The 18,466-nt window shown below is 38.7% G+C and overlaps 1 protein-coding gene across 5 annotated transcripts in view; it reads right to left on the reverse strand.

Moving 5' to 3' along the window:
* Window positions 1-18,466, reverse strand: part of LOC135207852 (flotillin-1-like) — a 243,089-nt gene that overhangs the window by 59,410 nt on the left and 165,213 nt on the right. For 4 of the 5 annotated variants that reach the window (XR_010313072.1, XM_064239720.1, XM_064239717.1 and 1 more), the window contains exon 6: window positions 12,774-12,788. The exons of the other annotated variant lie outside the window; for it this stretch is intronic. Coding sequence is in view for 3 of the 4 variants with exons in the window: in XM_064239720.1 (XP_064095790.1) it covers window positions 12,774-12,788 (15 nt within the window). In the remaining variant the exon portion in view is untranslated. The remainder of the gene's footprint in view (window positions 1-12,773; window positions 12,789-18,466) is intronic. 5 annotated transcript variants of the gene reach the window in all.

Genomic DNA, 18,466 nt, shown 5'->3' on the forward strand with positions numbered 1-18,466 from the left:
AACTAAAACCAAAAATCATCCTTTGATCCTCAAACCCTCAGATATTACAATTATTACACTTAACATAGCTTAAACGCATCTTAACAGAGACTGAAAAACAATGGCTTGGATAAAAATGCAATGATCTTTTATGTAAGCCCTTCGCAATTTATACCATCAAAAGTCTTACCTCAAAGTTAACAACGTAAATAAAACTCCCTTTTATATATAACTCCTAAGTACAACATACCACTAAAATTCCAACTTAACATCAATTCCAAATCATTCAAGCAGTTGTAATTCCTAGCCGAACCAAGCAACAATAAAAATTAGCCTACAATCTAACATTGGACAAAAATCTGCATGCACAAGGACAGTACATTCAATACAAAAATCAATGTTAAATGTAACTAAGCCAATACATTTTTACTAACAGCAAATCTAAACTAAAATAGAAGGGTAAAACTTTAAAAGAAATTAGAGATAACTGGTGCTTCATTGCTGTGTACAAAAAATGTATAGGGGACTATAATAAAAAAAAAGATGGACTTGTCAATGAATGCACGACTGCAAAATTACCTCAGTGAATGAAATTTATATAAAAAAGCCACAGAACAATACACATTAAGACTACTTTCCATTACGACCACAGGCTCAATAAACTTTGTTGATCACAGTAATTACTGTATGGACTACAGATTATTCTTCTATTTATTATACATATTACAAATGAAATACTTTGCAGTCAAAATACTGTTGAAAACCTGCTACAGTATGCATCATCTAACCTTTGACAGGGCTAAATAACGAGCCAAGTAAAATAATATAAAAACAAAGATGCTTTGCTTAGTCTGCCTTCTGAACTGTATGAGGTTTGAAATCTCTGATTTAATAAACACAAGGATAGCAAGGGACATTGTTTAATTTCTCAAAGGAATAAAACTGGAACGTAAATGAGCTTCATCTGAAAGGAATCAAGGCGTATCCCCAAAATCAGGTTTCCTTCTGTGCTTGCTTCCAAATTTGATATGCACGAGCATTCTAAATTTTGATGCCAACAAGCTTCAATAATCAACATACCTAATTATACTTTACCCATCTATTAGCTGGCCCAAACTACAACTACGAAACACTATGAATTCTAGAAAATAGAAAATAAACAATACATAACTAGAAATCAACCTTAAAGTATGAACGAAAAACAAAACCAAGAAAACTAAACGTCATGGGACCTCGGTGAAATTCTGCCACTCATGTCCTTTCCTGTGCTTTTACGCGCAAATCTTCTGCCTCCCTTCTCACAGCTCTCATCCAAGAGAGTCCCGAGTCTTTCATTGGTTCTGGTACCCACAAGAACCCAGCTGACATCATCTGTAATATTCTTTCCTGGCAAGAACGACATTTCCAAGACATCTCCATCTCCCCTTAATCTTGTCTACATGTGGAACTTCCTTAAGTTTCCTTAAGGTATCATTTCTCACTTTATCCTGCCATCTGATTCCCTAACACTGTACTGGAAGATTTTTTCTTGAATCATCAAAATCTTTTAGCTTCATTGTTATTACTGATTGTACTAGATTTATGTTATGTAAATCTCACTTCCTCTTCAATTTGACGTATATGTAAGCCTTGTATAATGCAGTCAAGGTTGAGCTTCAGTTTCCAAGGTTGTACATGACAGTTTATCCTATTTATCACATTTTTACTTTTGCTTCCTGTGTATGCATTTAACATCACAATAAAATAAAACTTGAGTTGAAGCTAACCCTTTCAAAATTTATACCATCCCACCTTGACAATGTCAGGTCAAAATAGTGAGGTTCCAAGATGGTAAAGTATTAGAAACTTTTAAAGCTTTTATGTTTAATAATAAACCTAAGCTATTTTCTGCATTTTCATTATCACTATTTCTGGCAAGTATATGCGTACAACACCATCATCACAATAAATGTTCTAAATTCAACTTTTCTTGTTAAGAGGTTAGACAGGAAGTAAGTTCTCTAGATTCTCCCATCCTGTGCTCTTCTTGAGTTCCAGTCTCATCTACATCTTCCTTCATGATTTCCTAGGCCTTCTGTACGACCATAAAGTTATACTTAATATTACGAATGGCTGATGGATAGTTCAGGAAATAGACTGATTTGCATGGACATTTTTGCAGTTATCTACGTATATCTGAAACTATTTCTTCATAGTTTTAAAGACTTTTCGATAAAGCTATATACGATGAACAAAATGGACACCTGTTAAGACTATCTCCAAGTACAAAAAAATGATATTGTAATGATACAATTAAGTTTGTTCATACTTACCTGGCAGATATATATATAGCTGTATTTTTCCGAATCCGACAGAAATTTAAACACTTACGACACACGCAGTGGGAGTCAGGTGGTTAGTACCCATTCCCGCCGCTGGGAGGCGGGTATCAGGAATCATTCCCATTTTCTATTCATAATTTTTATTTCCACTGTCTCCTGAGGGGAGGTGGGTGGGTACTTAGATATATATCTGCCAGGTAAGTAATGAACAAACTTAATTGTATCATTACAATATCATTTTGTTCATGAAACTTACCTGTCAGATATATATATAGCTGAATCCCACCTTTGGTGGTGGGAGTAGACAGAATAGAAGATTTTAGGAAACATATATATGCAGATAATTGATATCTTGATTCCTTACCTGTTAGCATAGCTGACTTCGTGGTTACTGCCGCGTAAGTCTGCTTGTGCTACTAGAGTTGCCAGCGAGGTAGAGACCTATATAGCTGGTGCACTCCAGATGATCTGTCAACAGGGGCGAGACCACGACGTGACTAGACCATATTGACCATACCATGAGGGCTAAGAAGTAAAATAAATATATATATAAAAATATATATCACCACCTGACCAACCTAGCCAAAGTTAAGGTGTGTTAACTAAGGCTTAAGAGTTAAGAAGTCACCGTTGTCGGCGACTCAACTATTAAATTAAGAGCTCTTCCTAACCATTTTCTACAGGATAGGATGAGTGGTACTTCTTGCCCCCAAGATTGTGTCTGCAGACACGTATGGCCCTAGCGAGCAGCAGATCTCATATGCCATCTTCACATCTCGCAGGGAGTGTGAATTGAACACAGAGTTGCTTCGCTAAAACATGGTACTCAGGATGTTGCTGAGTGCCATGCTCTGTTGAAATGCTTCCGAGGCCGCGCCCTCACCTCGTGAGCATTCAAATCAAAAGATTTCAAATCTTTGTGCAAACACAAAGAAGGAGCTTTTTTGAAAGAACTCCTTAACAATAAAGCCAGGGTGTTCTTCGATATGGGCAAAGCAAGTCTGGTCTTTTCGGAACACTGCAGATTGTCCGTACGACTTCGACTTTCTTGAGTTTTATGTAGATAAAACTTGAGAGACCTGACAGGGCACAGGACTCTTTCTGGCTCCTGCCCACTAACTTGTGCCATCCTTGCTTCCAAGCTCCTGGCCCAAGGACAAAACGGGTTTCCATTCTTAGGCCACAACGAAAAGCTTAGAGAGCACACCGCCTTGTGTTCTCTAAAGCCAAAACTTGTGACGATGGCTTAAAATCTCACTAACCCTCTTTGTCGTATCTAGGGTGGTTAGAAAAATGCCTTCCTGATCACATGCAAGAAGTTAACAGGTAGGAGATGTTCGAATGCTTTGACATCAAGAACTTCAGACTATGTCTAAGTTCCATATTGAAAGCTTCGATCTGGACATGCACAGTCAGTCCGTCTGTACTAACGTCAGGTGACCGACCAGTTGACCAGTCAGACGAATCAAGGACAGCAAGGCTGTACCCTGAAGACCATAAGGCACTATTCTTCGCTGAAGGATGAGTGTCTGGACTGCCTGGGCGATTCAAGCTAAGCAAACCTTGGGGGGTGTATCAACGCAACCCAACGTTGTTAGCGAATCAACTCCTGAGCCACTCCTGACTCGAGCTTCTGGTGCCAGGAGAAAGGAGCGAGGAGCAAAAAGGCGATTCAGTCCCGAAGGACGAATGCCTGACAGTCCAACCTGGTCTCATGTTAAACGATCATCGGGGGTGTATAAACGCAACCGACTTCGTCAACAAGAAACTCAGGGCTACTATGTCTCCTGATCTCGCACGAGTGTCTGACTCCGAGAAAACAGGTGAGACAAAAAGTAGATGGTGAGCGAGTTTCGAGATTTCACAGAACTCAAAGATCGTGAAGGGCTTTGTTGTTTGACAGAAGCAAATCTCTGAGCCCAAAGGCCGTCAACAACATATTTGCGTATTCTTTAATAGTTGTGACTGCCAGCTTATCCCATTCTTCAAACGGAAAGGGAAGACGGTTATCTTATGCTGTCAACATCTCGATAGTCTGAACGTAGTCAGACTCAGAGCGGAGAGGTTATAGGTACCTTTCGTGTTAAAGGAGACCGACTCTCGGTCTCGGAAAAGTCCTTGGAAGGACGTGACCTCTGTGAATCTAGGATCTTGAAGGCCAACATGGGGCGATTAGCGTCATTGTCGCTCCCTGTGATGATATAAATCATCTTATTACATTTCCTAAGCGATTGAAAAAGGGGAAAAGAAAAGACTAAACATCCATCCCCGTTCAATATCATAGGATGGCGTTTAATGTTACCGCTCCCGGATCGAGAATAAGGGAGCAGAGAAGAAGAAGCCTCTTCGTCCTCAACCTAGCGAAGAGATGAATAAAAGGACGTCCCTAAAGTCTCCACAACTCGCAACATACTTCTAAAGAAAGATTCCACTCGGAAGTCAGTAGTTGCTGCCTTCGATCGAGACGATTCGTACGGACTTTTGCAATCCTGTAACGAACCTCTAGAGGATCGTTCCATTCTACGCCTGTTGTTATAATAGGCTCTTTCTCGTAAACCCGAACCGGGACCGAGAGAAGATACTTCCTAAGATATGAGAGAGCTGTGGAAGATCAGAGTTGATATGGACCATGGTTCCAAAAACTCGTTCGAGGACTGGAGGGACGACTGAATTGCTTCCACTTCTTTCAGATTATGATCCAGGACATCTGAAACCCTCTCCAGATGTCCGGCACCTTCTTTCTATCACCTCAAGAGATACTTAACGCACCGAGAGATGTTCAGAATCATTCCTAGATCTTTAATAAAATTTCAGTTTCCCGGTAGGAAAAAACTGTAGAGGTCTGAATTGCAGTCTATTCGGGGAAACAAACTTCTTCAGGAAGGAAATGGTCCCCAGCAAGCTCATCCATTCCCTCCCCGAGTATGCTTACTTCCCTAATAAGGCTGCGCTTTGCCTAAGCAAGAGAGCATATACAATCCCGCAGGAGAGAGACGTAACCTACCGCGCATGACAGCGAACGAGCTGGTACTGGCTCGTTTGGACTGGAGGAGAGGACAGTGACAGCAGCAGCTTACGATCGGCCGTCATCGTCGTCTCTTAACTTTATGCCTGGGTTGCCAGCTACCCTATTCTACGAAGAAAAAGGTCCGTTATTTTTAGCATAGAGAGACTCTCAAGCTGGTATATTTAAGCGAAACAGAAAACGCTAAATATATAGATGCGTTTGTGTCATCAGAACACTACCATACAACGGTAAAAGATAAATCGGAAACTCCTGGAAGGCTGCAGGGAGTAACGATTAAATGTCCTTAAAATGGACAATAGACCTCTCGGTTGCCATCCGAAGAGGTAACTACAGCAAGCGTATATGACTTGAACCAACCAGAAATAAAATAACGCAAGGCAAAATATGAAATTATATCACAATAAAGTTTGTTCATACTTACCTGGCAGACATATATATAGCTGAATTCGGAAATACAGCTACATACATATCTGACAGGCAAGTTTCATGAACAAAACTTAGGAGAATCGAAGCAGTCAGCTCAAGCTTCTTATGTTATTGGACATAAGGGTTCATTGACGTAGTCTACAAGTCTATTTCTTGTACGAGTCTGCGAATGACGAATGAGAGCTCTTCCGAATCTTGTCAATAAGAGCTTATCCGCTTACGCAATATCAAGTTAATGAGATGTTTGTCAATGAGAACTAATCCATTTACGGGACAAAGAGATATTTTGTCAATGAGGGGATACCCACTTACTTGACAAAACGATAGTATATTGTGAATGGGGGAAAGTCACTGAATTGACAAAACGTAATCCAGGAAGTCGAGCATTTTATTTTTCCGATTCCCGTCTCAAACGAGGAAGGGGCAAGAATCCTGTTAAGAGACTGGGCTTACGTCAGGTAGAACGACGATGTTCAATTCGGCAGCGTAGTCCCGACTAGGAACTAACAAAATCTATCATCTGAAAAGCCCTTTCAGATGGGCTAAAAAGCTGGCAAAATTATCCTGGGAAGAGGAAGAAACTCTCCAACCAGCTTCCTCTCCCGTATCACAACTAATGCCTGCTAAAGCTTAAAATTTATTGGCAGTATGGCAAAGGAAGTCCTGTCTTGCGCTTTCCTGAAGAGCGTACAGTTGATGAGTGCCTTTGCAAGAATCCTACTGAACGTTGCCGAGAGTCCTGACGTGCAGGACATCGAGCCTTTATAACCCGTAACTGCCTTATCGCAAAGTCTTGACTGCGGTAGTGGCAACTTAAATTTATTGGCAGAATGGCAAAGCTTGCGGTAGAGCAAACGAGATCTTCCCTTGAGCTTTCCTTAACTCCATCCACCTATGCAAAAAGCAATATTAATTGACAGAGACCTCTTGAATTCACGAAACCCGATGTCTTGCTGGGTTTCGAAGAAGAAGTTGTCTGTTCACTTTAAGCTTCCTCCGAAGCACTGCCTACTTCACATTCTTTGCAGGTGACGTAGAAGGTATCACCGAAGGTAGAGGTAAAAATTCTTTAAGCCCAAATCTGAAACAAGAGCTTGAAGAGTTCAACAGAAACGTTCAGCCAGGCGACACACCTGGCGTGCGCTGGTGCACGCTCGGCGTCCACTGGAGCGCGCTCGGCGTCCACTGGCGCGCGCTTGGCGTGCACCCGCGCGCCCCTGGCTTGGGCCTCCGCTCTCAAAAGCTTACTGCTACTATGACTTCTTTTACGTATTTCTCGGTGGAAAGACGGACACGAGTTCAGGCGACGTTCGCCTTCTTACTTCTCACTGAAACGCATAACGAGAGAGAGAGAGAGAGGACGTGAAGCGTCCTCTTCTATAAAGCTTCTATTTAGAGGGCGCGAGTCCATTTGAAAGCTCCAACCCCTGCGCGGGGAGGACGCTTCGGAGGACGAGAAGCAATCCTTCAGGATTCGTGCAGGTGCACGCACTTAGGCAGTCTGGGGATTTTCATCAGAAACTGCCGAAGGCACGCCAGATCGGTGGGGGTTCCTCGTAACCCTCCTTCGGCTTTCGACATGCTCTCTCCCCGGGTCCTGGGAGTCAAGCAGAGGTCCCGGCCTAGAGGCGAAACGAGGCCGATCCACTACACAAGGGGTATCACTGCACTTCTGCACTTCACTTTTACTCTCTAAAGCAAGCACTTTCGATTCTAAGTTACGAATCGAAAGAGTATCAGAGAAAGGGCAATTTCTCTACAGACACTGCTTAGGGCCCGAAGGCAACACTGCAGGGTTAGGAGTAACAATTACAGAAGTAGCACTTCACAGCAATGAAGGAGAGCGAGCACCTCTCGTAGACATATTCATAGCCCGTAAGCCATACTACAGGGTTATGCAAAATAAAGTCTACAGGAAGGTTAGCAGGTTCACTACCCTGACTTTTGTTACTGATTAATTGCGTACATACGAATCATACGTCTTCCTTACGGAATAGACAAAGTCTCACACTCCTTACATGACAAATCTCAACAAAGAAGCAAGACCCATACCCCTCGTACATACGAAGTGCGAATCTACCGAAGCTTTCGGTAGCCACAACCTATCTTTGCAGACAACCCCGTCTGAAACTAGCCTAACTAGATTCAGATATTTTATGCAAAAATGAATCAAATTCAAATCAATTTAAGATAGCGTATGCCTAGCCACAAATCCAAGTAAATAAATCAAAAGACAATTAGGATACTTAGCGGCAATGAAGTTTCCAAAATCCTAAGACGGAGGTACTGAAAACAGGTGTTTTCAGCACCGGCGACAGAAAAAAAATTATGAATAGAAAATGGGAATGATTCCTGATACCCGCCTCCCAGCGGCGGGAATGGGTACTAACCACCTGACTCCCACTGCGTGTGTCGTAAGTGTTTAAATTTCTGTCGGATTCGGAAAAATACAGCTATATATATATCTGACAGGTAAGTTTCATGAACAAACCAAATTTTCAACACCTTAGAAATCACTTGCCAAGGTATGATATAAGCACTGGCAAAACTGTTATATATAACCAATAAAATATGTGTTCAACAGTATTCCAAAATTTGTTTTGGTCTTGTGTATCTACATACAAGAATATTGAAACACATTATTTTGTAACGTGGAATAAAAGAATGGGTATTGAAGTTAGAAATAGTAGATATTAGCAGATGATACAATATTGATTACTATGAAGAGAAACTGTAGAAACTGGTGTGAAAGAGTTCGTTAGACGTTAAAGCTGAAGGGGGAAAGAGAACCGAATCTTAATGCTGATGGTACAAGCAAGGTTGTGGCTTATTTGTTTCCGTATCTGGGGGTAAACAATAATCAACTTGACAAAGCAAGGACATGCAATGGTTGCAGAGGGCATGTACTGGAAGATATTTAAAAAAAGAAAAGAGTGCAGTGAAAAGATCATTTTACAAATAAAGAAGTGGCAGAGAGCGTGGTACCCAGCAGCTGGAAAACAAAACATCTCTGTAGTAAAAAGGGATAAGGAACAGAATTCAGAAAAGCAGTAAACATGGAAATAGATAGATGAAGGCCTACAGAAAGACCAGGAAATCATTGAGATGGGCTAAACAATAATTCATACCTGATGGGAGTTCAGACACAAAATACAGAAGGCAGAGTAGTTTAGAGAGAACTCACTGCATGTCTAAAACTATAGTACAGGGAAAGGCTAATGTAATGTTTCTTATGACAAATGATGATGGTTTGAAAGTAGTATACAAAATGAATGACAGCTGGATGAGTGAAGTAATTCATGGACCTTCCCTAGGCCCGTTTTTCAGTTCACTTTTGTCCTTGAATATCTAATTCGGTCTGAATTCTAATCTAATCTATATGGCCTTTCTCCTTGATTTACACAGTTCCTACTGGTTGTTATTCAGACCCTTAAAGCCACCATTCTTTTTATCACATAACTCACAATGCTATCCATCTGCATCTCTTATTCTGAGATTCACCTGTTCATTAATCCTTTTTACTGCATTCATATACCTTAGGTTTTTGTTTCCCTTCTACACTCTCATCTTGTGACTTTTAAGTTGTTGCTTTCACTTTCTTCTTGGTTAATTCATCCATCCTCCTTTATGGCTGCACATGATCTTCACTTCTGTCATGAGAGTGCACCTAAAATAATTCCTATTTTTCGTTCACTAAACCAACAAACCCCACTGTGTCCTGCTTTGCTCCTACAACCACAGAGACTCACTGTTACCTGATACCCCACTATGGAATTTTTCATATTCCTCACCTGCTATTTCCATCTTCTGTATCTTATTATACCTTAGCCCACAGTTCATCCAAAAGCTTCTCATAAGTTATTCTCACTTCCTTACCATCTATCTCACTTGATTTCACTTAAATTTTTACCCCTTCCTCTCCAACTCATATTGATCTTAAATTTTGCTTCATACCAAAATTTATCAGATATACCTCCAACCACTATTTTCACCATAATATGCATCAATTTACTCTTTCTCTATTCAACACTACAAAACGATCTGGCAGACTCTTTTTCCTCACCATTTTCCACTTCTAAAATCAACATTTCCAGAAGACAGTTCATTCTCTTTTACTCCAGGACCTTTATGGTTACAACTATGTATTTGTGTCTCATTATTGCAACTGCATTGCTATTTACATACAGTAACACCTCAACTTATTAGAGTTCTTCACTTATTTGATACACAATCATGATGGTTTTGGCTCAGCTATCTTTTGAAACGTGATGCAATTTAGAATAAATCTCTTAAATTGAAAGGTAAGAAATTGTGAAATTACTAGAAAATGTTCATAGAGTAAGCAAATACTATCAGATTTTATTTCAACACAGATGGCCAGACTACTAAAGTCTCTGATACGGTGAGGAACTTTTGCCTATTTCCATGGTCAAGGAAATCCCTGACTCACTACAGAAGTTCCCCACTATGCAAGAATTGTCCTGCTTCATGGGACTGCATAAACTTCAGCCTTACTTTTTCATGGGTCCTGCTACAGTCACAAGCACAGTATTTCCTGAATTGTCTGCTGGTAAAGTGTCTTCAATTCTACTCATTTCTCATGACAACCTCCACTTTTGCGAGTTATTTCAAGTAACTTGATTAATTTTCACCAACTTTCATTTCCCTAGCACCAGATGCTTTTATTCTGTGGGACTAGTGTACTGCCGCCACATCTTTCCTTCAGCTTATTCTCAAGGTTATTTCAACCTATATCTTTTAGAAACGGATGGTATTACATCACTCCTAGTTTAATCTACAGCTGCTACATAATAACCTGCCCACATACCAGGGCCTATGCTGTAACACAAAGACACCCCACTCCCAGGATCCAGCAACCATTCTCTCCAACATTAACATTCCCTCAACTGTGACTGTAATTTTCAGGGTTCATCTTCTTCCAAAATATGGATTCCTCAAGGCTGCATAGAGATGTTTCTCGTTCTCAGAATCATGAAGCAGTGTGTCAAGTATGGTCTCCTTTGGGCACAGGTTTTGTTTCATCAACTTCAAAATTGGAGACTTTTTTTTTTTTTTTTTTTTTAAGGCTTGCATGAGTGACTCGTGGTTACCTTGGTAGCTGGTAAATCAATTGGGCATGGCTGTATGAGCTTGAAAACTGACTCTTTTAAATTTCTAGTCATTCTTCAAGTCCTGTGGCAAGCTCATGCCTGGGAGACGCTACAGCTAAGCCTTCTTCCTAAATAGCAAGCAATTCTGGTGAGATATGATTAATTGGGATGTGAGGAAACAAATTCTTAAACACATACATCGATATTAACCACCTACACACTTCAGCACCCACAAGTATACCTGTATGTGTAATTGCACTTCACATACTACAGCAGTTTAATAGTGTGGTAATTGCATTTATTCAACTGGTATGTTATACAGTAGAACTATTTCTCAAAGGATCAGTTTTCACAACATAATGATCCAGTGCTTGTAAATGTGCATTCCAATTTCATGCATACTGAAAGGTAGCCTGCGTCTTGAATGTCTGTCACTTGTTGATCAGGCTACCTGTAAATTTTCTCTATTAACAATTTACAAAAACAAGCACAACAGAATTTTGGTCAATGTTATAGCTTTCACTAAAGTAAGATCAATGATTAGCTGCTTACTTTTTCTCGTCACAGACTGTGTTTAACAGCTGGAGGTAAATCTTAAAAAATTGTACTGTCTGTTCCTCGATCCAGTTGGTTTGCAAAATGCAATTCTAATGTCCTCAAACCATACAACAAAACAGCGGGAAGCATGTGCATAAATAAAGGCATTGGGATCTTGTCATTAATACATGCAACACTAAACAACCAAAATATATGTATATATTGCGTATAGTATATACTATAAATGTCTGATACATGGGATTTTTACCTTGAAGGGGGCAGCACTTATGCTTAAAGGGGGCACTAAATATGTTTAAGAAAAGCCAAGATCCGGGGGCGAGGGGTTGGGGGAAAAGCTATACATATCCTAAAGCAGCAACGTTCTCTCCGAGCTCCAAAAGTAAAAGCTGCTCTGAGATGACAATTCTGACCATCAAATGGGTGATAACCATAACTAAAAGCTAAAACATAATCATCGATTTACACCAAAACTCTAGGTTTAGAGATGTTTTAACTTTCAAAGAAAGCTTTGTTCCCTTTACTTGAAAGGTCAAAAGAACTTGTGTGTTCGTCGTGCAGTTTAAACCACGCAAATAAAAAATAAACAAATGAAACTCTGCTTGCCTGACAGGTCTTATACTCTTACCAAACTGTACTACCATACTCTACGGCACACCAATACCTTTGATGTACCCGAGTTACAATGATTCTCTCTCTATTGCTTACCCAGAAAGCAAGATTACAAAAAATCCAGTAACAATACAATATAACATCGATAATAAATGGCAATTAAAGAATGTTACGATGGAACTAAAGACTGTTTACAAGAACTGACTGGAGCACAGTGCAAAGCTTTAAAGAAAATTCTAAAAAAAAGAAATCAAATATAGAAGATATGCTGAAGAATCAATTGATCTGGCAGTACAAACTCAGAAACCTTGTATAATGGATCAAGTGCTCAACGAAGGAAATAAGGAAAAACAAAACTAAAATAATAAGATACATGGATTCATCTTACGACATATCTAATGGTACACAAGTGCTGACAGATGAAACCTTTTTCTTCAATTTTGGCAGAGGGAAAAAATAAGAAAAAAAAGTGTTTCAGGATGGTGGCTTTAGAGGACCAACGACAACAGCAGCGATTCACATGGGAGCAAAAGATACTGCTGGGTGGTCCAGTATTTTTTTTTATGTTTTTTTGTTTCTGGTAAAAGCCTACATCTGTCTCACAGGTGCAATGTAACTCATTAATCCCAGAACAAGCAAGACAAAGAAGAATGCACGTGCACACCTACAGAGGTGGCCAATCTAGTTTAGTACCACATGAACGGACATGACAGGACGACTGGGTCCTGCGCTTAAACTAACCTTGGCATAGTAGGTCTGAGCACAAAGGAAAGCATAAGATTAGATTCTTTTTCACACTGTTTAGTAATAAGTGAGATTAAAAAAGTGGGAAAACTGCTCAAATAAAAAAAAAGGGGGGGGACTGTATGAGTTCTCACTTTTTTTATCGGAAAACGTTAATGCTACGTAAATTAAACTTTTACCAAACAAATCCTAACTCTCTATGTGACTTGTGAACAGTTAATGATATGCCTTATCTATGCACACAGCTTCCCTCTAAAAAACAAAAGTTGAAAAGAACTCAACCGTGCAAGACAATGAATAACATTTAGAAGTGAGAACTTTAAAAAAATAAAAAAACAAAGTACAAGCAGGAAATATTTTGATTAATGTGCCTACTTTTAAAAATATTCTAGAAATTTATTGAAAAATGCTGATGCAAGTTCTTTCCTGTAAAACTCTGGGGAAAAAAGTATTCCTACGGAAAAAACTAAGTTGCACGAAAAAAAAAAAAAAAATCACAGGACAAAAAATACTTTTTAGTTTCTCCAGAATGCTTAAATCTATTTGCAGTTCTTGCAGTGGGGAAAAAGGATGAGTCTGGAATAATAAGCTATGGCTATGCTACACTGCATGAAGTTTTCAAAAACTGAATCTAGCTTTAACTGAAAGATATATCTCGACAGATACCTCACTTAAAGCTACGACCACTACGTATATTTATGAGAGAATCAAGACGTGAGAGTTGGGAGATACCGTAACTTATGTAATGACACCCATCCACCTATGTCCTAGACACTCCAGCAGTGTACAAAGCACAGACATGATTAGAATACTTCCGAGCTGTTAATTTTTGGTGCAACCTTCAACTCCATGAATACAAAATTAAAAATGAATAAGGTCTCCAATTACAAAAAACTAAGGAAATAGAAAATTCAAAATCAACTCTGTCTTACGCAGACGAATTTCTTATACATATAGTACTGTACAGCAGTTCTGTTGCATGGTTTTATTCACAAAAGAATAATTAACTGTAGAGGCAAAACACTCCTTATCTGGCTCTTTCCAATAAACAAAGACTTAAAACATTTTTAAAATCTGGCAATTAAAACAACCTAGAAACAATGTCAACACTGTACTGTTAATCCAATGTTTGAATACAGGAACTTTGAATATGAAAAATGAAAAAAGTTTATGGTTCCTTATAGAAACAACTTATCATATACCCTTCCTTGCCCAAAGATATGTGATCGGGGATGTGGCAACACAAATGCTTCCCTTTATTATGACTGATGAATGATGGAAACAATTACCATTACAATTATATTAATCACAGATTAGTTAGTCGGAAAATCATGCCAATCAATTCAGTTATACATAGCTTGCTCTTTCTTATTACTTTTAAATTAGACCAATAAGTCTGACAATGCTCTGACCTTCAAACTAGGGAAGACCATATACATGGCTATGAAACTGCTTTCTGTTTTCCCACTATGAAATGCCTGTGACAAGTTACTAGTTTCCATTCTAAAATACAGGACAGCTTACAAAGATCACAATATTTGGATAAACTTATCTTTCATCCATAAGGCACCTTCATAATGGCATGAAGTGAGCCTGTGTTTTATACACTGTGGAGGTACTGAAAAATTCTAATAGTACTTGACAAGTACAAACAGAGCAGTTGTATGTATTATGTAAGGTTTAAAAGACCAAACACTGTATTGACATAGTTATCACACACACGGATGAAAATTAAAAATGTTGCTGAATTCAGTTAAGAATAAAATGTAAACAAGATAATCTGTTGTCACTTCCAAAGTACAAACAAAATATGTCTTAGTGTACGACATGGCACAACTACTATGCCAATTTCATGTATGAAGAATGGACAAGAATTATGTTGACATTACAATGTTGCACAAATAATTTATGAATGACTAATTTGTAATCTTATGCATCTTTTGCACTTAAAAAGTCACCTTACCTCTAAACATAATGCTACATATAATTATGACACACTGGCCACCAAATTTCAATCCAAATTGCATTCTCAAAAGATGTAACTTAATCAAAATATTCAATTTCATGGCAAAACATGTCTATGGAAATTAATACAACCCAGAACTGTGTGACACTGAACAAAAATCAAGAACAAGACATTGAGTTACATAATGAAGCTTTACTGAGGGATATTCAAATCTAAAGTGGATATTCACACTTAACCCTTAAACGGCGAAACGGTAAAAAAAAAAATGTCTCCCGTGTGCCGGAGGTGTTTCAGAGTGAGCGCGGAAGCGGAAAAAATATTTTCTTCAAAAAATCACAGCGCGCTTAGTTTTCAAGATTAAGAGTTCATTTTTGGCTCCTTTTTTTTTCATTGGCTGAAGTTTAGTATGCAACCATCAGAAATGAAAGAAATTATCATTATCATATATAAATAATGTGCTATATGATAGCGCAAAAACAAAATTTCATACATAATTGTATTCAAATCGCGCTGTGCGCGAAACAGTTAAAGGCAACCAGTTACTTTTTTTTTTCATTGTAATTTACACTAAATTGCAATCATTTTGGTATATAACACATTGTAAAACGATAAAAGAAACACAGAGAAAATATTATCACAAAATAATGCATGAATTCGTAACGCGCGGACGTAAACAAATATTTTTTTTAAAAATTCACCATAAATCTAAATATTGTCCTAGAGACTTCCAATTTCTTTCAAAATGAAGGCAAATGATTGAATATTACTATACTGTAAGAATATTAGCTTACAAATGCAGTTTTCGACCATACCTGACGAGTTAAAGCTGACCGAATGTCAGATTTTTTTATATGCAATTATTTCGGAAATAAGAGAAGCTACAACCTTTAAATATTTTTTGTTTTATTCTACATGAAATTGCGCACATTTTCATATATAAAACTCTATGAAATGCCTAATATGAAATGGAGCAAATATTCTGAGAATGGGACGTACGCATTTCGGAGATTTGTGGCGGAGAATCCGCTCGCGGAGGGAAGGGAAAGTTTTTTTTTTTTTTTTTAATTCACCATAAATCTAAATATTGTGCTAGAGACTTCAAATTTGTTTCAAGACGAAGATAAATGACTGAATATTACTAGACTGTACGAGTTTTAGCTTACAATTGCGTTTTTCGACCATTTCGGTAGAGTCAAAAGTTGACCGACGTTGGTTTTTTTTCTATTTATCTATGATTTATATGCAAATATTTCAAAAATGAGGAAAGCTACAACCTTCAATTATTTTTTGTTGTATTCTAAATGAAATTGCGCACATTTTCATATATAAAAATTTATGTAACGGCTAATTTAAAATGGTGCAAACATTACCACAATCGCACGTATGATTTTATCGGAAGAGTTACCGCGATGACGTAAAGAAAATGTTATTTTTTTCATAAATTCACCATAAATCTAAATATTGTGCTAGAGACTTCCAATTTGTTGCAAAATGAAGGTATATGCTTGAATATTACTAGAATATAAGCGTTTTAGCTTACAATTGCATTTTTCGACCATTTCAGTAGAGTCAAAGCTGACCGAAGGTTGAAAATTTGTCACATCATTATTTATATGAAAATATTTAAAAATTGATAAAAGCTACAACAACGGGTTGTTTTTAGTTGTATTGTGCATGAAATTGCGCACATTTTCATATATAAAACTTTATGTAACGGCTAATTTAAAATGGTACAAACATTACCACAATCGCATGTATGATTTTTTTCGGAAGAGTTACCGCACGGACGTAAGGAAAAAGTTTTTTCATAAATTCACCATAAATCAAAATATTGTGCTAGAGACTTCCAATTAGTTGCAAAATTAAGGTAAATGATTGAATATTACTAAAATATAAGAGTTTTAGCTTACAATTGCGTTTTTCGACCATTTGGTAGAGTCAAAGTTGACCGAAGGTTGAAATTTTGGCACTTATCGTTATTTATATGAAAATATCTCAAAACCGATAAAAGCTACAATCATGAGTATTTTTTAGTTGTATTTTACATAAAAATGCGCACATTTTCATATATAATACTCCATGTAACGGCTAATTTAAAATGGTACAAAAATTATGTCAAAGTGACAAAATAATTTCCGAGATGTGTCACAGATACTTTTTAGTGCGGCAAGAAAGAAATTCGCGCTTGCACGCCTGCGTAACGATTATAAACAAAACAACACCTTGATCCGTGAACTCCCAGCATCCCCCAAGGCTCGTGATTCAAGAGTTTTCGGCTGGTAGGCCTAAAATGATATTGTTAGTATACAATAAAGTTTTGTACATACTTACCTGGCAGATATATACTTAGCTTAGGTCTCTGACGTCACGACAGAAAATTCAAAACTCGCGGCACATGCTACAGGTAGGTCAGGTGATCTACCTTACCCGCCGCTGGGAGGCGGGTGTAAGAACCAGTCCCCCTTTCTTGTCAGGTTATTTTCTTCCACCTGTCTCCTGAGGGGAGGCTGGGCGGGCCGTCAATCGTATATATCTGCCAGGTAAGTATGTACAAAACTTTATTGTATACTAACAATATCATTTTTGTACATGAACTTCCCTGCCAGATATATACTTAGCTGATTAACACCCTTGGTGGAGGGAAAGAGACACATACTTACTTAGAAAGTGGGGACAACACATGTTAAAGGAATAAATAATATAAACCTCTGGTTCTTACCTGATTTAGGCAGAAGACTTGATAGTTACTGTCTATTAGTCTGCGTTGCCTAAAGAGTCTCAGCGAGGGCGTGACCTATGGCTGAAGAACTCTTTGGGTCTACCAATGGGAACTGAGTCCACTTACTTGGCAGAATCCAAGCAGGATCTGGTCAATGGGGATCAACCCGCTTACATGCCAGAGCCTATCACTACCAATTGCAAGGAGCCTCAAGCACAACCGATCACCTAACCAAATACTAACATTAGTATACGAAAGAAGGAGCTGCCTCCTGCAACCTCCTTCGTACAACCAAAAAACTCAAACTTAAAACTAACAGGGAAAAAGGATTAAAAAGGAAGTGTTTCAGCTCCCTGCCCCAGCACTGAATCCGCCGATACGTAAGGGCCTAGCCCAAAACACTTATCATACGTAATCGATACGTCCTTTAGGTAGTTGATTAGAGAAGACTGATTCACACCTCCAAAAAGTGGCCTTCATAAGGTTTTGTAATGACAAATTCTTCTTGAAAGCCAAAGACGTCGCGATGGCCCGTACTTCATGCCCCTTGACTTTCAGAAGGTTAAACTGTTGCTGATTGCAAGAAGAGTGTGCTTCTCTAATAACATTCCTGATAAAGAATGAGAGTGCATTTTTAGATAAGGGCCTACTGGGGTCCCTTACAGAGCACCAGAGATTGCTCTCATTAGCAGCAAGTCTTTTCTTCCTCTGAAGATAATATTTCAGGCTTCTCACCGGGCAAAGAGATCTCTCCTCTTCTGTCCCAACTAAGGAGGATAAGCTTCTGATTTCGAAGCTCCTGGGCCACGGCGAAGAAGGGTTTTCATTCTTGGCTAGGAAAGCCGGAAGAAAAGAGCAAACCGCGGAGCCTCCTTGGAAACCTACCTCACCTTCTAGAGCCTGCAGCTCACTGACACTCTTCGCTGACGCTAACGCACAGAGAAAAAGTCTTCATCGAAAGGTCTCTGAACGAAGCAGTATGGGGAGGTTCGAACCTTGAGGACC

This window comes from Macrobrachium nipponense, chromosome 34 (assembly GCF_015104395.2).
Source record: "Macrobrachium nipponense isolate FS-2020 chromosome 34, ASM1510439v2, whole genome shotgun sequence".
Lineage (NCBI taxonomy): Eukaryota > Metazoa > Arthropoda > Malacostraca > Decapoda > Palaemonidae > Macrobrachium > Macrobrachium nipponense.